General features: G+C 38.9%; 1 protein-coding gene across 1 annotated transcript in view; it reads right to left on the bottom strand.

Annotated features, from left to right (window-relative positions):
• Nucleotides 1–22,924, bottom strand: part of LOC105381728 (protein qui-1) — a 123,127-nt gene that overhangs the window by 21,879 nt on the left and 78,324 nt on the right. Inside the window, exons 13-14 of the mRNA XM_048628841.1 lie at nt 21,284–21,430; nt 17,487–17,605 (exon numbers count right to left, since the gene is read on the bottom strand). Coding sequence (XP_048484798.1) covers nt 17,487–17,605; nt 21,284–21,430 — 266 coding nt within the window. The remainder of the gene's footprint in view (nt 1–17,486; nt 17,606–21,283; nt 21,431–22,924) is intronic.

Below are 22,924 nucleotides of genomic sequence, written 5' to 3'. Positions count from 1 at the left end.
CATATTTTTTTATAAACAACTTTGACTCTACATACTGTAAAAAAAATATACTACGCAAACCTGGCACCTTATTTGAAAAGATTGCACATTTAATGCAGTTTCCAAAATGGTATGAAACGTTGCTATTGTTTCAATTAACAAAAAACATATTGCTTTTTTAGTTCAAAGCGACCTCGATGTAAAATTGTTTGAAGGAAATTTATCTGACTGAATTTATTAAGGGTAAGTCATGTTGGAATGAGTAAAAGTAAAATAGGTGGTGGGGTCAGCCGTGGCAACATAGATGAGGCAAAAATAGCTAAGAAAAAACTTACCAAACTCTTATGAAACATATTTTGCGTTTTTTACACCTTATTTTAAAAAAACAAACATTTATTGACTTTTATTTTTATTTCTGAAAATTATAACACCACATTATTATATTAAGTACATAATCAGCAAAAAATAATACTCATTAATGGTCATAATCATAATTTTGAGAGTTTGGTTTTGTTTAACAATAACTTTAAAATAAATAACAAGTAATTAGAGGTAATGTTAATGACAAACTGATCTGTCCCTTTTTTGGATAATGTGGGTGTACAATGTACATGTGTAAGCGTTTTACTTGTACAATATCATACATTAGCACTACTCAGGAATGTACGTTACCATGCGCTACATTTATGGGGAATGTGGAGTTGCTATAGTCCACTTTTTTCGAGAAAGATACTCAAAATGCGTTTTTTTTATTAACTGTGACAACGTTGTCTCTTTTCCCACTTCCGGCCACACCACCTATTTTACTTTTACTCATTCCAACATGACTTACCCTTAATAAATTCAGTCAGATAAATTTCCTTCAAACAATTTTACATCGAGGTCGTTTTGTATTAAAATAGCAATAACTTTTTTGTTAATCGAAACAATAGCAACGTTTCATACCATTTTGGAAACTGCATTAAATGAACAATCTTTTCAAATAAGGTGCCAGGTTTGCGTGGTATATTTTTTTACAGTATGTAGAGTCAAAGTTGTTTATAAAAAAATACGATTACCTTTTATGACTTTGAAAACCTTGTTTTTTTTAAACATACAGCCTTACTCGATATTTTTTTTGACTGCGATCAATAGCAGGGCTATACAGGGTGATGCAACACCAAACTAATTCTAACAATATGGATTTTTGTACCGGCGGCACGCAAAAAACTGATCCAAGGTGTCGATTTTCAGCAAATTTATAAAAGTGTCAATATCTCGAAAATTATCGAGTTTTTACTAAAGTCATATTGTGATATTCTGGCCTCTCATGAGCTGACCTATCAGCCCTTTGAGGGATGACGTTGACTTTTGGGACACCCTGTATATCTATTACAATTTTTACTTATATCTAGTACCTACAATTTTACTTAAGTACCTATATCCATTTAATTTTTTCAATAGCCTTAGCTGAGGTGGACAAGACCACGCGTTTTTGTCGTTTAAATAATCATTTATACTATAGTAAGCTTTACTACATAATGTAGCTTTAACATAATTCTTAAATTTTTGCTCAGTAAGGTTTATTGCTTCATTTGATAATTTATTATAAAAACGTATACAGTTCCCCATGAATGATGTGTTTGTTTTCGAAAGTCTGAGTGTGGGGAAAAGCAACTTATTTTTGTTTCTGGTCTCAATACCGTGAGTGGCTCCTACTTTACTAAATGAATTTAAGTTTTTACGAACATACATAATATTTTCATAGATATATTGGCATGGAACAGTTAGTATACCTATTTCCTTAAACGTATCTCTTAATGAAATTCTAGACCCTAATACATATATGGCTCGAATTGCTCGTTTTTGCAGAACAAAGATTTGATTAATGTCAGCCGCTCGTCCCCACAATAGAATTCCGTAAGACATAACACTATGAAAATAACTAAAATACACAAGCCTGGCTGTATCTACATCTGTTAACTGTCTAATGGTTCTAACCGCATAAGCTGCAGAACTCAATCTACCGGCTATCCTCTCAATATGGGGTCCCCATTGCAACTTTGAGTCAATTGTAATACCCAGGAATACCGTTTCATTTACTAACTCTAGTTTATCGTTATTCAATGTCAAATATGTCTCTACTTGTCTTACATTAGGCAAAGTGAATTTAATACATTTTGTTTTCTTGGAGTTAAGAGCTAAATTATTTACAGTGAACCAATTAGCAACTATGGAAAGAGTACAGTTTGCATTGTCAAAATTGACTTCTTGTCGCTTCAACTTAAATATAAGTGAAGTATCATCAGCAAACAGTACTATCTCACATAATTTATCTACCAAAAACGGTAAATCGTTAACATATACAAGAAACAAGAATGGTCCTAAAATCGAGCCTTGGGGAACACCCATACTGACAGGACAGCCAGCCGAACGCACTCCATTTATGTCAACTAGTTGAGTTCTGTTGCTCAAGTATGATTCCAATAATGTAAGAGCTTTGCCAGTTAGCCCATAATATTTAAGTTTCATAAGTAGAGTGGCATGATCCACACAATCAAATGCTTGTATGAGTAATATGCCAAATGTGGTTTGCAATGTGGTACACAGATGTCGTTGCTCGTAAATTTAATGATGGAAAGTCGTAGCACTTTGCTACGACAGTGCTACGACCGTGCTACGAAGGCGTAGCAACGCAAAACGTATTTTTGTAAGACCCGTTATTTAATATCATACGATTATCAAAACTTAATACAGAAATATTATAAATTAAAACAAAGATCACAATATCATTTAGCTGAACTCAATGTGGAGTAGGTTATACGTGAGGTCATCTCAGCTCATCAATCATCATATTAGTGAACCAATAACAATAATTACGGCAGCAACAGACCGTAAATATTGAATGTAGAGTGACAATTTATCAGTAAACAATCCAGGTTAATGTATTAAACGACAAGCTAGGTTTTCTGTAAGAAAACATCGAAGGCTCATCCGTGAATGTCAATACATATTTTTTGTCATTTACGAGATCCAGGGATCACTTCGTTGGTCTCGAATAACAAAATAATATGTATATTATCATGTGACAAAATACAAAAAATTTTGCATAATACTAGTTACAACTATAATCCTTGTCTTGTCGAGCACTGTTAAAATGTCACCCTGTACTGTACACTGTACAGTACACACAACACATGAAATACTCTGAAAGCCGCTCCATTTTGAAAGCATATTCGATGTTACGTGAGTTGTTTGTCGAGTGATTGAGTTAAATTGATTGATATCGGATGTTATTGTTTATTGATGCGCGATGGCACCCGAGAGACGGGACGTTTGCCCTTTTTAGGCCATGACATAACAAAAAAGAGGTGTTATAAGTTACAAGATGTTCCGGCAAGCTTCACTTCGCCTTAAAAAGATTTTCCGTAGTAATTCCGTGATAAAAAGTAGCCTATGTTTTTTCTCAGGGTCTAGACCATCTGTATACCAAATTTCATTAAAATCCGTTCAGTAGTTTTAGCGTGAAAGAGTATCAGACAGACAGAGATAGTTACTTTCACATTTATTATATTAGTTAGGATGAATATGTAATTATGAATTCGTGTTTTCTGTGGCTTCGTAGGTTCATGAACAGCAATAAGTTAATTGCTAGTGTGTCTACTAAAATATGACGGAAAAATGAGCATGTTTATCCTTAAGTCGCAGAAAATTGTTCAGAATGAGAAGGCAGGCAACCCCTTTTTGACTTACAAGAATACAATTTATTTTCAAATATTTCTACTCATCCACTTTTGCAACATTATGTACAATGCATACACTTGCATCTAACTACAAGGTGTATGCTCTCACAAACATATTTGTCGCAACCAACTTGCCTAGTTTCACCATACACTGATATCGATTCTGAAGGCAGAAATTTTAAATTTAGCGATGTCAAAACCTTAATTTTTTTGTTTAAAATTCGACTCTATGATTGTTTCCGTAAATGTCATTTTATGCTAGCAATTTTTTTAGTTTGACAGCGTTAAAATTAGAATTTCTGCCTTCAGAATCAACATCACTGCTACATTATAACAAGGGATTAGTTGTTGAATTTTGACATATCTGTCAAGAATTCTATATTGCAATTTTATTTTAGATGGCACTTAGCAATCTAGCAGGGGTATTAATGATCTAACAGACTATGGTGAAACTAGGGCTTAGGCTCATTACAAAACGTCGCGCCGCAGCGTACAGCGGTTGGGTTACTTCTGAACATAACGTGAAAATAAATGATCAAAATAACCACAGCTACATTTTCCTTCCTGGCACTGACTATGAACTACGACCATTAGCAACACATGGTACATACGTGCCTAGTAGGTACTATAATGGGAGAGTGCCAAACCTCACGTTAGTGGCTGTGACTATGTACAGGGTGTCCTAGTGACGCCACATGGAAGGGAAGTGTTTAGTTTTAAAATAATTCATTCAGGTTACCTAATATTTTTTACTGAATAAATATTTCATTTAGTTTTTAATAAAATTACAGTTACATTGTTAAAAAACTATTCATGATTGACCTCATTTTCCATGGGCACAGTAAACAATCCAGTTTTTTCTCTAGATTCAGTAGGGCACACATGTTCTTTAATTAACTTTCTCTTATTTTATACTATGTTAAATCTTTCACCATTGCAGATTGTATTGTAGTTATTAAAAAAACTTATGTCAGCTTAGCTAATACTATCAACAGCATTAATTTAAGGTACTCCACTCCATTTGGTTTCACCTACAGCCACCCTGTAGCTGTATACCTACCTGTGCGTATATTTCAACAGGTGGTAAGCCGCCAGAATATTGATTACTGGCCGTCTGTCAAGACAATCAGGCTGCGTTCTCTGTTGAAACAGTTAGCTTTAGGATCGTTTGTTTGAATTGCCTTTACTTAGCAGGTTGGGCGGAACGAAACGAAAATTACGGTACATTTACTGTCTAAGAATTAATTAATACTGTTTGAGACAGGTACAGAAGTTTGTTATTTGTTATTATAATAATAATAATAATAATAATAATAATAATTCTTTATTGCAGGTGTATACCCATAGTTAAAATTAAAAATACATTAAATTCACAAATAAAATAAAATACAATAAAATGGTCAAATTATAAAATTAAAAATACACTATAAAATATAAAAATAAAAAGCTTTCTACCTAAATAAAACTTGAGAAGTAGGTAGGGTCATTTGCGATTTGCGGTCAGCTGTACAGAGAGCCAATGTTTTAAGATTGGGCACCTGTAGTCATTAGCAACGTTCATTAAGATTGCATTCCCAGCGCTGCGCAGTCTGTGCCAGAACGAGGCGATCCGGGACCTCATGATGGCGAAGAAGTCGGGCACCCTCGCCTCGGCGAACATGCTCGACGCACTGCAATACCGCGGCTGGCGCATGAGGATGCGGTATGCGTCATTATACTGCACCCTCATGGCACTCATTGATTTGCGTGTAAATTTGGTCCACAGGTGACAGGTGTACATATTTTGGCAGTAAGCCCTAAAGAGTGTGATTTTTACATCTTTATTGCACCTGTGGAACCGTCTAGCGAGCATGTTACACCTCACCGAGAGCGCCCGCCGCTCGCGCTCGATGTCCTGGTCGTCGGTGAGGTCCTCAGTCAAGAGATGGCCCAGGTACCTAAACTTCCGCACCTGCTGCACCGGTGATCCATCAAGAGAGATCCCTGGAACCCTCTCCGGACCCTTTCCTGCCTTGAAAACCATGAACTCCGTTTTTTTGACGTTGTATTTCAGTCCATGAGAATTAGCATAATTCTCACAGACCGAAAGCAGTTTACGTAAGCCATTGATCGAGGGACTGAGTAGCACCATGTCGTCCGCATAGCTTAGGTTGTTTACACAAACTCCCCTCACATGACAGCCGACACCGGTGCCCCTCAGCTCCCCGATGAGGTCATTTATATAGGCATTGAAAAGGTCCGGAGAGGTGAGACCCCCCTGGCGCACCCCGCAGTCTAGCCTATATTCGCTAGAGGTCGAGTCGCCCCATCTCACAGCATTTGTTTGGTTGCCGTACCAGTATCTCAACAGATCCACAATACAAGCCGAAACACCCGAGTCCATCAACTTACGCCACAGAGAGTCGTAATTTACTAAATCAAAGGCCTTGCTGAGATCTAGGAAGCAGGCGTAGACCGACGTATCTCTCTGGACATAATAGTTGACCGTGTGCTTGAGGCTCATTACTGCGGAGTCCGTTGAGAGTCCGGGACGGAAACCAAACTGTGCATCATCAATCTGCAACTTACCCACCAGTGCAGGCTGCAGAAGCCGCTCCAGGACCTTACCTATCACCGTCCCCAGTGAAATTGGCCGGTAGTTGCTCGAGGATCCAAGGTCACCCGTCCTATTCTTTGGTACTGGGATGACCACAGTCTTCATAAGCTGTGCTGGAAGATAGCCACATTTGAGACACTTATTAAAGAGTTGACATAGACTGGGAAAGAGGGCATCACCAGCACACATGAGATGTTCAATGCTCAGCCCGTCGTGCCCCGGCGACTTGCCCCGCTTCATGCGCCGCACCGCACGAGCCACGTCGTGCACGCTGAACTGCAACACTTGATCGGCCGGGACACGACGTCTGCTGGCCGAGGCCACAGGGGGGCCTGAAGGTAGCAGAGGGGTGACCTTGAAACTGCGAGCAAAAAGATTAGCAATGTCCGTAGGGTTTTGATGACCTCCCACGGACACTGGCAGACTTTGTTTATATTCCAGCTTTTTTGTGGCTTTCCAAAACTTTGAAAAGTTTTTATCTTTACGATGCAAAGCTAAAATATTCATTTTTATCTGATCCTCATTTTTCTGGCACCATTGTAGCTTACTTTTGAACTCCCGGCGACTATCGCGCATGCCATCATAGAGTGGTCCTGCCACCGGCCGGCCAGCCGCCACCCAGCACTGGAAATGCAATCTAGCTACTGAATGGGACTCCCTTACGTGATAATTCCACCCTATAATATTCTTCTTATTAGCGCTCTGTACAGCGGACCGCGGCCTCACGCTAGCAATAGCTGCATTTTGTAATATGCTCACAATATCTGCATAAAATTTGTCTATACATTTTATATCATGCATACAGGGTCCGTTTATACATTCAATACATTCATTAACATTAGAATTCATAAGTTTAAAATTATTTTTACAGTAATTATAAAATACATCAGTCTGACTAGAGTCTCTAGCACCCCATACAATATTATAATTCATTTTATTACTAAATTTTATCACAGATGGAACACAAAACATATCACATTCAATACATATAGGGAAATGGTCTGACCATGTTACGTCATACATGACATACGCGGTGGTGACGGTGGTCCAGGCAGCCTGCGTGGTTAGGCAGTGGTCCAGCCAGCGCCGGGAGCCGTTCGCCTCACTGATGAAGGTGTAGGTGTCCGAGGCGGCGCCCAGCAGGTTCATGTCCGCGCACTCCCACGTCTGCTCGCTGCAGTAGCTCGACAGTTCATCACCAAAACATGTGCCGGGGTGGGCGTTATAGTCACCGAGCATAAACGCCGAGGCGACATCATTGTCCTGTATTACTGCACTTATTTTCCCCAGAACGTCCGAGAAGTCCTGAAGATTATCAACACAGTTGGTAGGCATGTACACAGAAAACACTATGAACGAACGTCCATCAACACATATTTTAATCGCCGCCACTCTATCACTGGAGCATTCTATCACCGATACATCGGGAAACGTAGACTTGCGCCACATGAGGGCCACGCCGCCGTAAGGTCTTCCTCGAAGGACTCCCGCTGACGTGTCCACCGATGATTTGGCTGTACTGTTGAAATCATCGTCAATTTCATTCATAAAATTGAGCTCGTGAGGCAGAAGCCACGTCTCTTGCAATGCTATGACATCAAATCTCCCACACAGTTCTCGGATATGTGGAAGAGCCCTTTTGATGTATTTGCAGTTGAAAGATACCAATTTGATTTTAGATATTGTACTATCCATGATTAAATTATTTTGCTGTCTTCGCTGTCCCTGACGCTTCACGGAACCTCCGGTACATTATAAAGGGTTTTTGTCGTTAAGAATATACAGGCTGTTGCGAAAGTGTATATAGTAGCTTGACAAGGAATGACTCAGATACTTAGTCATTCTCAAAAACTTTTCTATTTGCAAATACGTGGGGAAATGTTAGGCTTACTTAGCTTACTTGAAGCTTATTCAGACTATGTATAACAAGCTATTTCGGTCAAAGTCGCCCTTAAACATACACCGTATAGTTAGCGCGATTTAGTATTTTCAGCTCTATGGAAGCCAGGCGTTACAGGTGAAGTTTATAGCCCCCACAAAGCCTCGTTTCACAACATATTTGCAGCGCTCCAACTTTTTAATACATTCAAAAACGCTCCACACGTAGCTAGGTGGTGAAAAATGTTAAGTGCATTAAGGCTGCATCTACACTGAGACAAATATATTATTATTATTATACTTGTTATTTTTTTTTCTAACCAGGTGTATAAGAAATAGTAAGAAATCTATAGTTTTGGACGGATAAAACGCTCAGAATTGAACTTAGCTCTCCCACAATATAAAGCGACATGCAGACACCCAAAAATTTATACATTGTGAACATATAACAACACATGTGCTTGTGTAGGTCTAGTGGGACCCCTATACATTCAAATGTTAAACTTATAAACACAGGCAGTTAGTTGCACAGGTATTTTTCCATTTCACGGCATATTTTATGTACCCACTTTAGCACCGAGTAAATTGTCATAAACTTTTCAAATAAAGTTAAAAAACATAGGTAACATAAAATTTATTTTGAATTTTATAGTACACCCTAGTCTGCGTTGCTCTATTAATTTTATTGATATGAGTTGTGCAATGTGCAATTGTGCATACCTTCTGACATTCAATACATTACTTTCAAGTCAAATTTTGTGTAAGTAATTTAGATTAGTCTGGGCTCAACCACACTTTAAGTTTAAACTGAAAATGTATAATGTATTTATAAATTAGAGAGTGATACTATAGTAAAGTTGTAATAATGTCTTTATGTGAGTGTGTATCTGTGTGGGCTGAACCGATTTTCGTTTTGTATTATGAACAAATATACCAAATCATAATGGCTGCCCTCAAACAATCTGATCCACATCTCAAGTAATTCAAAGTTAGACAATCAATCACCCTGTAGGTACAACAACACCCTGTATAACTTTGAAACGAGGGCTCTTGCCGTCCTCACGTAGGGTAACTTCTATTCAAACATACAAAAAGAAATGGCAGCTCTCACATGTGAGGGAAACGTTTTTTCCTCTTCATTAGGCGAACCGAAGTTTATTGCAGATGTGCCCCGGTCTAACAGTAAGGACCAGGGGGTCACTCTATATTCTCGCACTGTCTGATGATCTATGTATTTGTATAAGTAGTTAACTTGATTGTTATAAAATTGTAGGTCCAGTTATGTTTCATCGTGTGTGTGTGTGTGTGCAATCACTTTAGGTAGGTATAAAAAGTGATTTAATCTATTTAGGCCCTGTTTCACAATGTCTGGTTAGTGGCTACCTGTGAGATAAAATACATGCTGTCACTGTCAAAAAAATAATTACAGAGAATGACAGCATGTATTTTATCTTACAGGTAGCCACTAACCAGACATTGTGAAACAGGACCTTAATGTTAAAAATCATATTAACATTTACGAGTCCCGTACTTCTGCAATATGATTTTCACTGAGTATCCCATGAGTAATCCCTTATACAATATACATGCATACCTACAGGGTGGCGGAATGTGATGATGCCATATTATTACGTACATAATGAGCTTTACATATTCAAATTGCATTTCGTCGCAGTCGTAGAACAGTGACGGATCTGATTTTTTTCGATTTTCGGATTATTGCAGATTCTTCTTTAAAATTTCATTATTTACCTATACAACAAAAGTGTTTTCTTAAATCTTTTATAATAAGCGAAATACAGAGTCGAACACTGACGGTTTTGATTTTTTCGCGTAGAACATGGACGCTTGTGCCGTCCCGTCGATGTTCCGCGGTGACCCTCACCCCCCGCGACCCGCTCCCGCGCGACGGTTTGTTTGTTCTGTCAGTGTTCTCTGTAGGAGCACATGGAACACGTAATGAGTACTTAAAATGTTTTTTGCTATAATTATTATTTAAAAAGTTCTGTTTTCCAAGTAAATATTTTTTTAATACTCCTCCCATAGAACAAAGACGGTCTCTTAAATCCGTCGTTAACGCTAGTTTTCGCTAAAATCATTGAGAAGTTAGTTATAATTAGGTACGGTGTATTAAAAAAACAATATTGTTTGTTTGTTAAATTTAGCGACGGTATTTCAAATGCGACTATGTTCTTTGTCCTAACTATTGGTGTTTTGTACATACCGTCATTGTTCTATGGATAAGTGGTAGACGTGTGTAGATAACCGTCGTTATTCTTTGGAATTATTTTAGGATACGTCGTTGTTCTTTCATAATATTACGTATTTTCAATGGAAAATAAATAAATTTATGATTTTTCAGTATATTTTTGCTAATTTATTATGTTTTTAAAACTATGTACTAAAAAACAATGTAAAATTATGTATACTTAAGTATTTTTTTTGTTCATCAACTCTACTGCCAGAGGCAGGTGACGATGGGAGCACGGTACCATGCGGGTAGGTTTGGAATTATGTTTTTCCAGCCATTTGCAAGAGTTACCAAACATACAAACCAAATCAGCCGCAGAATTCACATCAAACATTAAATTTCTACCGTTACATCAACTGCAAAGGAAAAGTCCTAGCATCAACCGAATGCTGGTGATTGTCAAACAGCTGAGGATAATGACCATCGCGAAGCAGTTTGAGAGGATCCTTACATGGCTACGGATAAGATGACAGCAATTTCCTTCATTGACTGACCACAATCAGTAAATTCTCTAGTTCTAGGGGTGAATGGCATCGCGGGGGAGTCAACGTGATCGGACAGCAGTGAATTTACTGTTTGCGGGCAGTAAATAATTAAGGAAATTGGTATCATCTTATCCGTAGCTATGTAAGGATCATCTTGAACTGCTTGGGGATGATAATTTTCCTCAGCTGTTTCACAATCACCAGCATTCGATTGATACTGGGGCTTTTCCTCTTAAAAATAGGTGAGCCCACTTTATTCACGTATTAATTTCAGGAAAAATTCCCCGTAAATTCTGTAAGTCTCACATTATACTTACTTCTCCATAAAAAGGGTGAGAAATCCGACCTCGGAAACTATAGACCCGTTAGCTTGACATCACACATGTATAAATAATTCACAATCGCATCCGTTCTCTGCTGAACTAACATCAACCACCAGAACAAGCCGGTTTCCGACCTAGTTATTCTACCTCGAACCCTCTATACACGCTCAATCAGATTATTGAAATGTTCATAGAGCTTAACACACCATTTTACCATGTATTTATTGACTATACAAAAGGTTTCGACAGTATCTACCATCAAGCAATACTTTCCGCCCTTAACACCACAAAATTCATCCAACCTACATCGAACTCGTTGGTACTATCTACATAAACAGCTCAGCCAACGTGAAATTGGAAAAACCTGGTACTGGTCCAACGTTTCCGATTGAAAAGGGTGTCATACAAGGCGACCTTCGCTGTAGACGCTTTAAAATTTTCCTCAAAGAGGTCTTCAAGAAGTTGACACAGTCCTGGGAGGACAAGGACATCAATTTCGGAAGTAAAAAATAGTCAAACCTCGGTTTTGCGGACGATATTGCCCTATTCTCCCACTCAACGCCCGAGCTCCAACAAATGTTGCGAGAGCTATCCACGGCAAGCCTTGAAGTTGGACTAAAGGTGAACCGTTCGAAGACAACAGACATGAGCAACAGCACGAAACGTAGGGTGGATGTAGATAGGCAGGAAATACAATATGTCAATGAGTAATTTATTTGGGCGAGATAGCGTCCTTCGTGGGTGCTAAGACCGCTAAACTGAAGTAAGACTGGGCGGCGCACGTCTGTCGTATGCAGCCGGATAGCTAGGGTAAAAATGCTACCAAATGGGTAGCCGATAACGGCCGCCGGCACAGGGGCAGACCCAGAAGAAGATAACGGGATGACCTAGACGTGTTTAGTAGGAACTGGAATGAGGGGGCCATGAACAGAGATAGTTGGACCCAGACCCAGGAAGAGACCTTTGCCCAGCAAAGGGTCACAAATGTCACAATTGAGTTGGGAAACTCCGTCACATATTCTCCTCGGCCATCCCTGATCAGAGAAGAAGACTTTTATCATTAGAGCCTGAAGACCAAAGTCTTCTTCAACCAGTGCATCTTGCTAGTGATGACGTATGGGTCAGATAGGTCGGCACTGACGGTAGTACTGGTCCACCGATTTAAAGTCGCTCAGCGTGCTATGCTTGGGGTTTCTCTGATGGATCATATCAGAAATGAGGGTATCCGTCAGAGGACTAAGGTTACCGACATAGCTGTCAAAATGTGCAAGCTGAAGTGGCAGTGGGCTGGCTATATCTGCCGAAGAACCGATAACCGTTGGGGTCGACGAATTCTCGAGTCATAAATAAGGACAACCGTAGGCTGGTAGCCAGTAGTGGCTGGATGAGGAAGCCCGAGGACCGAGTGTTGTGGAGCTCCTTGAGAGAGGCCTATGTTTATCATTGGATGATTATTGACTGATGCTTGGACACAATGGGGTCTTCAAAAAACATTTTATAAAATAATTGTATTTTGTAAAAAAAATTAGGACCTAAACAAAAAATAATATAGCGCAATCAGCACCCTCCTAAATAGGTTATTTAAAGATCCGTCTTTGAATTTTTCCATATATTCCCTAAAACAACGACGAAAAGTATAATACGCCATTAGATACGCAATAAAAGTCCGTAAAAAAACGACGTATCATATAATGCGACATAGTAGGATACATAGAACAATGACCTATCTGATTTTTCAGGAAACCTAGACTTATTACAGACTAATTATACAGGCTATATTGCAAAAGTCCATTTATTTAATAATGTGACCAAATTTCAAATGAATTGCTTCAGCCGTTTTCATTTTATCGAACAAAACGTTGTTTAAAAACTTTAACTGGCTCTCCTGTAAAGTTGCTGTTTTGCAGATCCGTCATTGTTCTACGACTGCGACGATTTGTGTCGTGAATCGTAATGTAGCAATTTGAATTTAGTGTTGGAATCGTATTTGATGAAATATAGGTGAGTAATTTAGTTAGGATAATGAGGACGTTTCTGAATATACCATACATTTTGTGTTATCTAAGCGTAAATTGGGTACACCCTTGTACCTTTAAATCCCACGGAAAACCTTCCACACTAGGCAAAAACTTCACGTGAAAAAGTGAGTCCGTTCATACATAAAAGCCTAAGTTTCTGAAGAGCACAAACACTTGTGTAAAATATGTTGTCGGCATTGTTGAGATCTCTCCCGACTCTTGATGTTTTGCTGAGAGATACTTCAACGCAAGACATATTATGTGTGGGGCTGAAGACACTCGAAAACATTGTACAGCGTACGCGACACTAGAATTTGTTTTTTTACGTCTGACCAAAAAGACGAATGTTTCATCTTATTGTTAACTAGACGTATGTATGTACATAGATTTAAGAACAGTGTAATGCAAACATAGTTGCAATAATAAATCGTCGCAGTCGTAGAACAGTGACGGATCTGATTTTTTTCGATTTTCGGATTATTGCAGATTCTTCATTAAAATTTCATTATTTACCTATACAAAAAAAGTTTTTTTAAAAATCTTTTATAATAAGCGAAATACAGAGTCGAACACTGACGGTTTTGATTTTTTCGCGTAGAACATGGGCGCTTGTGACGTCCCGTCGATGTTCCGCGGTGACCCTCACCCCCCGCGACCCGCTCCCGCGCGACGGTTTGTTTGTTCTGTCAGTGTTCTCTGTAGGAGCACATGGAACACGTAATGAGTACTTAAAATGTTTTTTGGTATAATTATTATTTAAAAAGTTCTGTTTTCCAAGTAAATATTTTTTTAATACTTCTCCCATAGAACGAAGACGGTCTCTTAAATCCGTCGTTGTACTTGGAACGCTGTTTTAAAAAAATAAAAGCCCTAGTTTTCGCTAAAATCATTGAGAAGTTAGTTATAATTAGGTACGGTGTATTAAAAAAACAATATTGTTTGTTTGTTAAATTTAGTGACGGTATTTCAAATGCGACTATGTTCTTTGTCCTAACTATCGGTGTTTTGTATATACCGTCATTGTTCTATGGATAAGTGGTAGACGTGTGTAGATAACCGTCGTTATTCTTTGGAATTATTTTAGGATACGTCGTTGTTCTTTCATAATATTACGTATTTTCAATGGAAAATAAATAAATTTATGATTTTTCAGTATATTTTGCTAATTTATTATGTTTTTAAAACTATGTGCTAAAAAACAATGTAAAATAATGTACTTTTTTTGTTCATTAACTCTACTGCCAGAGGCAGGTGACGATGGGAGCACAGTACTATGCGGGTAGGTTTGAAATTATGTTTTTCCAGCCATTTGCATGAGTTACCAAACATACAAATCAAGTCAGCCGCAGAATCCACGTCAAACATTAAATTTCTGTATTAACAACTACCGTTACATCAACTGCAAAGGGAAAGTCCCAGCATCAACCGAACACTGGCGACTGTCAAACAGCTGAGGACAATGACCATCGCGAAGCAGCCCGAGAGGATCCCCACACGGCCACGGACAAGATGACAGCAATTTCCTTCATTGACTGACCACAATCAGTAAATTCTCTAGTTCTAGGGGTGAATGGCATCGCGGGGAAGTCAACGTGATCGGACAGCAGTGAATTTACTGTTTGCGGGCAGTAAATAATTAAGGAAACTGGTATCATCCCATCTGCAGCCATGCAAGGATCATCCCGAACTGCTTGGGGACGATAACCCTCCCCAGCCGTTCCACAACCACCAGCACTCGATTGATACTAAGGGCTTTTCCTCTTAAAAATAGGTGAGCCCACTTTATTCACGTATTAATTTCAGGAAAAATTCCCCGTAAATTCTGTAATTCTCACATTATACTTACTTCTCCATAAAAAGGGTGAGAAATCCGACCTCGGAAACTATAGACCCGTTAGCTTGACATCACACATGTATAAATAATTCACAATCGCATCCATTCTCTGCTGAACTAATATCAACCACCAGAACAAGCCGGTTTCCGACCTAGTTATTCAACCAAGAACCCTCTATACACGTTCAATCAGATTGAAAAGTTCATAGCGCTTAACACACCACTTTACCATGTATTTATTGACTATACAAAAGGTTTCGACAGTATCTACCATCAAGCAATACTTTCCGCCCTTAACACCACAAAATTCATCCAACCTACATCGAACTCGTTGGTACTATCTACATAAACAGCTCAGCCAACGTGAAATTGGAAAAACCTGGTACTGGTCCAACGTTTCCGATTGAAAAGGGTGTCATACAAGTCGACCCTCGCTGTACACGATTTACAATTTTCCTCAAAGAGATCTTCAAGAAGTTGACACAGTCCTGGGAGGACAAGGACATCAAATTTTGGAAGTAAAAAATAGTCAAACCTCGGTTTAGCGAACGATATTGCCCTATTCTCCCACTCAACGCCCGAGCTCCAACAAATGTTGCGAGAGCTATCCACGGCAAGCCTTGAAGTTGGACTAAAGGTGAACCGTTCGAAGACAACAGACATGACCAACAGCACGAAACGTAGGGTTGAGGTAGAAAGGCAGGAAATACAATATGTCAATGAGTAATTTATTTGGACGAGATAGCGTCCTTCGTCGTGGGTGCTAAGACTGCCAAACTGAAGCCCGCCGCCCAGTGAGACTGGGCGGCGCACGTCTGTCGTATGCAGCCGGATAGGTAGGGTAAAAATGCTACCAAATGGGTAGCCGATAACGGCCGCCGGCACAGGGGCAGACCCAGAAGAAGATAACCGGATGACCTAGACGTGTTTAGTAGGAACTGGAATGAGGAGGCCATGAACAGGAATAGCTGGAAGACCCAGGAAGAGACCTTTGCCCAGCAAAGGGTCACAAATGTCACAATTGAGTTGGGAAACTCCGTCACATATTCTCCTCGGCCATCCCTGATCAGAGAAGAAGACTTTTATCATTATAGCCTGAAGACAAAAGTCTTCTTCAACCAGTGCATCTTGCTAGTGATGACGTATGGGGCAGATAGGTGGGCACTGACGGTAGTACTGGTCCACCGATTTAAAGTCACTCAGCGTGCACTGCATGGGGTTTCTCTGATGGATCGTATCAGAAATGAGGGTATCCGTCAGAGGACTAAGGTTACCGACATAGCTGTCAAAATGTGCAAGCTGAAGTGGCAGTGGGCTGGCTATATCTGCCGAAGAACCGATAAACGTTGGGGTCGACGAATTCTCGAGTCACAAATAAGGACAACCGTAGGCTGGTAGCCAGTAGTGGCTGTATGAGGAAGCCCGAGGACTGAGTGTTGTGGAGCCCCTTGGGAGAGGCCTATGTTTAGCATTGGATGATTATTGACTGATGCTTGGACACAATGGGGTCTTCAAAAAACATTTTATAAAATAAATGTATTTTGTAAAAAAAATTAGAACCTAAACAAAAAATAATATAGCGCAATCAACACCCTCCTAAATAGGTAATTTAAAGATCCGTCTTTGAATTTTTCCATATATTCCCTAAAACAACGACGAAAAGTATAATACGCCATTAGTTACGCAATAAAAGTCCGTAAAAAAACGACGTATCATATAATGCGACATAGTAGGATACATAGAACAATGACCTATCTGATTTTTCAGGAAACCTAGACTTATTACAGACTAATTATACAGGCTTTATTGCAAAAGTCCATTCGTATAATAATGTGACCAAATTTCAAATGAATTGCTTCAGCCGTTTTCATTTTATCGAACAAAACGTTGTTTAAAAACTTTAACTGGCTCTCCTGTAAAGTTGCTGTTTTGCAGATCCGTCATTGTTCTACGACTGCGACGAAATGAATATTAATATGAATATGTAATGTATGTAATGAATATGTTAATGCATGATCGACACTCTTTTATGTGTCTGGGGTGCGCCGGACGTATAATTATAACGAACAGACGATACCTCACGCTTCCTTTCATGTACATTTCTTCACTTTAGAAATAAATTAATACCTAATGATTAAATTCTTCGGTAAGAAATTAATAAATTTCATCAGTGAAGAATTTATACTTACTTACCTCGTGTTCGGGACTTAGGTCACCTTATATTGGCCTGCTGAAAACCAGCGCTCTGGCCTTATTTATACAGCACATGCTGATTTGGTGCCTATTTGACGCAGCCCAACTTTTTATGTTATTTATGATTTGTTTTGTATTACATATTTCCTGTCTATTTTATATTTATCAGTGTGTTAAATATTTTCGTTATCTTAATCACTATCTCACCATCCGTTGAGCGGCACCAGCAGCGGCTTGTCGTACCCGTCGCACCACGCCATGGCTGACGTCACGAGCGTCGCCAGCACCCCGCGCCGCGCCACCGCCGGCCGCAGCCACGCTATTATCTGGAATAGGGAGAATGGTTTAAGGCATATTCGCACATATCAGGGTTGCTTCAGTGCTGTTACTGACATGATATGTTGAAATTGAGTAAAATACGTAGGTGGTCTGAAAAGTTTCCGACCTCAACGCGAAGATGGCAGCACACATCAATTAAAGTCAGGGAATGTAATTGTGCATCTTAGCTGAAAAATACCAGGCGACTAAAAACGCAAAGAAGTTAACAAAACGTGCTACGCGGCATCGTAGCGATACGGGCTACAAAGTGCTTCGACATCTGTTACCTACTTACTACTTATGCTGCCCTATGTGTGAATACGTCCATAATATGAAACAATAATTTTTCCTGTCACTGAACTGCACTGGACCTGTGACGGCACTGAACCAACCCTGATAATTATGTGCGAATGTTTGAAACCGAGAAACTGTTTTAGCGTCACAGGTGTACCCAGTTACACAGCTACTCAGAGTTTGAGACTATTAGATATGTAAAATTGATTGATATTACATAGATTCCTACTTATCTCTATAAATTGAACATGTTTTCCCCTGCACTATATTGCAAACTGTCTTTGAATCGGCATTCGCTACGTGACCTCATACTATTGGATTTTAGATTTTCAGCGCTAATGCCTTAGACATAACGTTTATGGCGCAATTTCATTCAACCTTGCAACGCTTTTCAATTCGAATGCAGCTCAAATGCCAATGCTATTGGCAATACGCCTTTATATAAAGGACTTAGTGCCGGGATATAGGATATGGAGTTGTCGACGCAACGACTTGTGGACTGCCGGGAAATATAAAACCATGACGGAGATAGCATTTCACTCAATGGCTTTAGATAAAAGCAAAAACATTCAGAAGTAGAAAATGGTTTTTAAACGCACGTTCTTTGAAACGAAAGTTTATATTATTGAAAAGAGGCGAGTAAATTATAATGTTTTTGTCTGACGCAGCCTGGTATCTCCAATAGTCCAAGTTCGGACTGATTCCAAAATGATATTAATTCGGTTTTCTATACCTCATTGCTACAATTATTTAAGAATAAAATTATGGGATGTTATCAGTGCGTTGACCTCATACAAGGACCATGTATCCAAAATTATTAAGCAAATTTTAGTAAAGGAATAACTCTGACATTGTCAAAAAACGGCAACGTTACTGATAAAACTCTACCCTGTATATGTAACTTCGAGGAGCTATAAATTTCCCCGTCTCTTAAATTCCTTAATCCCCCCACGAATTTCTCTAAATCGTTTCAAGACGCCTGTTTAGATTGAGAGGCTGAAACGTGTTTAATTAGTTTTGTTAAATGTTTTATTACCTGATGAAAATCTGCTCCCCAATTAAATGTTATGTCGCTCGTATATTTTAAGCAGACCATTAAGAATGTTATTGTAACACTGGTTTTATTATGCTGACTAAGCTTGTGTTTAATTGTACATGACGTGTACAACTCATTAGGTAGGTAGGTACTTCATTGTAAATAATTTTAACAGTGCAGGGTAGAAATTAATCAGTGAAGCAGCTTACTAACTAAAGTTCCAACCGATGGCAATGATAAAAAAGAAAGATAACTAATAAGGTCATAATTTTATTGAAAAGCGTATTCATTTGAGAAACATTTTCACCATGGATTGAATTAGTTCATCTATTTCTGAGCTACACGCTTCCTACCTGAGATACTTACTTGCCAGTAACTTGCTAGTAAGTAGTCAGAAATTCTGAAGAACAAATTCAGTGAAAATTACCTATTTACCGTCGACCACATGACCTGATTGAACCAATTTTCTTTTAGATATGTCCTCGATAGGAACCTAAAATATACATATTTTCTCGATGTGGATAAAACCACGCATCGAAGTCCTGGGATCGAATTCGTTTGAATTCTGAATTCGATTTTATTCACTCTCGGGACTAAAATAAAACTTACGGAGACGTGAGTCGAATAGAATTGAACATAATGGATCAATTGTAAAGGATGTTTGACGATCGAATGGTGTAGTGGTTAGTGACCTGACTGCTATGCCAAAGGTCACGGGTTCTATTCTCGGCTGATGCAGATATTTGTTTAAAGACAGATACTTTACTACTTTTACTATGTAACTATATATGTGTTAGTGTAAATATATCAGCTGTCCGACACCCATTAGCTTTTGGTCGAATGGCCGTGTGAAAGATGTCCCCACATATTTATTTATTAATTTAAGAATTTCATAAATGTTTGTAAGTATTTTATAATTGCTTGATTCCAGAATAAAATTAAGGCAGCTGTGTACATTGACGTGCCGATTGATTTTGCACATTTGCTTCCGGAGATCTTAGCTGATGTATTGCCAAAAACCAGCTTAACGGGTGTTTAGGACAAAATTCGTCATATTTATAAGACGTTTAGCAAATTTTGATGGTAAAGCCCCAAACATCAAGTTTTTGTTCAATATTAAAAATTAAATTAAATTAAAAAATTGTTTATTTACACACCATGTAAGCATAGACAAAATATTATACAGTGAGAAACATTACATAAAAGATGGTAGGTACAAGTCGTCCATACTAAATGATGACATAAGGTATTTCGCAGGTTTATCTCGTGTTTGTTGTATTGTACTCATTTAATTAAAAGACAAACAAAGCAAAGAAAACAACATCTAATTATATGGAACTTTAATCACGCCATAATTAATCAAACTTAAATGGATTTGAAACTCTGCAAACTAAGTTTTGCTTAAAAGTTTTAAATAAGAGGATTCATTAGTCCCCCTAATGGGTTTATAATGCTGTCAAATTACGCCGAGATAAGTACTGCTAACTTTGTTACAGAGCATTATGGCTCTCTAATTAAGTAGGTATTATTATCCGAGATTCTCTCGTCGGATAATTATGGAAGATATCTTATGATACCATCGACATGACTCTTATTAAGTGGGGTGCCAAAAAATGGCCATAATTATTTGATAAGATCAGTCTACGTACAATCATTTTTAACACCTACTTAACTATAGGCTTCTGCGACTTTTCAAAGTATGTGTTAATTCAGAAACTGTTGGTTGGTAGGACCCCACCCACAACAACACAATATAATAGAATAGAACTCCAACCATATGTGAAAGATTTTCTAGACACCTGTGCTTCAGCATAACTTCTTGCTTTAGGATATCATTGTCCGTCTAATAAGAGACCCAGCATACCCAACCCTAACGTGAAAGAAAGAGACATCAACACACCTGTGCGCCCAGCTGCATGGGATCCCTGATGAGGATGTCGCTGGCCTTCCTCACGGCTCCGTAGATTAACATGGAATTATATTTCGACAATGCACGAAACTACTAAAGCGTACACTTATGTAGAAAGAGACACAGCGTACCCAACCTCACGTAAAGGAAAGAGACATCAACACACCTGTGCGCCCAACTGCATGAGATCCCTGGTGAGGATGTCGTTGGCCTTCCTCACGGCTCCGTAGATTAACATGAAATTATATTTCGACAATGCACGAAACTACTAAAACGTACACGTATGTAGAAAGAGACACAGCATATCCAACCTCTACGTGAAAAAAAGAGCCATCAACACACCTGTGCGCCCAACTGCATGGGATCCCGTGTGAGGATGTCGCTGGCCTTTCAAAAAGAGACACAGCATACCCAACCCCTACGTGTAAGAAAGAGACATCAACACACCTGTGCGCCCAGCTGCATGGGATCCCGTGTCAGGATATCACTGGCCTTCCTCACGGCTCCGTACACCAGCTCCACGTCGCGGTCCAGGATGTAGCAGCGAACGTGCTCGAGGATGCACCGGAGGTAGGAGACGGTCACTGTTTGTACCTGTGAGAGAGAGAGAAAGAGGGAATTAGTGTTATGTATGGATAGCTAGTGGTCGACTAGACCTATAACCCCTTCCTCCATTGGAAGGAGACCCGTGCCCCACCAGTGGGGACGTGATGGGTCGTGATGAAGTGATGATGGATAACTAGCGGTTGCTCGCGAGATTTGCTGTGCCAGAAAAAGTTTACAGGTATGTCGCCACAAGGTATTTCAGAATAAAAAGTATGCCTATGTGTTAATCCAGAGTACCAACTTACTGCATGCCAAATTTCATAAAAATCGGGTAAGCCGTTTTGACGTGAAGAAGTAGCAAACATACACACATACTGTCAAACTTTCGCATTTATAATATAAGTAGGAAGTATGTAGCATAATATGCTGTTGCCCACGAGGTGTTAGATTTCCTTCCCTTCACCTTTTTATCCCGAAATACACACCTGAAAACTTTTCAGGTAAAAATCTAAAGTGTTTCGGTATAAGGGGTGCCGAATATCATGAAAATTGGTAAAGCTGTTTTTCCCTGAAAGTATTGTGGATGCATTTTCAGATCTTACACAACTACCTCTAAAGTATGTCATAGGCAAAGGTCCATTAATTTTAATAATCAGCCTCCGAGGCAGAACTTTGATAACTCCGTGAACCGACAGCGTTGTGGAACAACAAAGGATAATTGATTTTAGTTAGTGGGCCTTATTGCGACCGCCGGAGCATATACTGCAGGGTTACTACGATATCCAATATGATGAATATAAGTTTTGATAGCTTAGACAAGTTTAGGTTGTAATGTGTTTCATCGTTGTTTGTGTCAGGTATGAATGAATTCAGATAACTTGTGTTGGTGTAATGTACCTACCTACTTACTTAACTTGCCTATAATTACACCAAAGATGCCTGGCTACCCATAGCACAGAGTATCCTAGTTTGGGAGCCAGGAACCCGAAATGTGAGCTAGCTATTTTCTTTCAATGATAATTTTCAGAATATTAAATATTGTTTCTTATTCTTTTCTACTTTCAATGAATTTCAAGAGTAAGCTTGTCGATTCCACAATTAATTATTATTGCGAGCCTAAACGTATCATGTGAAATTTAATTACAACAGATCAAATTAGATTAGCTTAGTTGTATTCAATAGTTTACAGTTTTGAGGCATCCGATTTGAGATTTACTGAATTTGTGTAATATTATCATGTACAGACCTACATGGATGGCGAAAATCGAAGGCAGAATATTGTGGCTTAGTAGAAGAGGCCCAGGTCCAGCACCGGGTGATACAATGATTATGACACATGCAATGAAGTCAATAGATCATATTTTAGAAATTGTAATTTAACGTAGGTATTATGTGCGATCTTTAAATATAAATACGTACATTAAGCTGAGTGTACATTGTCGATGGCCCATTGATACAAGTAGCACAATTTACCATTTTTATTATTATCATGCTTTCAGAAAAGGCAAACATTGTTGCAACTATGCACTTCAAGCCAGGCGT

The sequence above is a fragment of the Plutella xylostella genome, chromosome 22 (assembly GCF_932276165.1).
Source record: "Plutella xylostella chromosome 22, ilPluXylo3.1, whole genome shotgun sequence".
In the NCBI taxonomy this organism is placed as follows: domain Eukaryota; kingdom Metazoa; phylum Arthropoda; class Insecta; order Lepidoptera; family Plutellidae; genus Plutella; species Plutella xylostella.
This window is presented reverse-complemented; position numbering and strand designations above follow the sequence as displayed.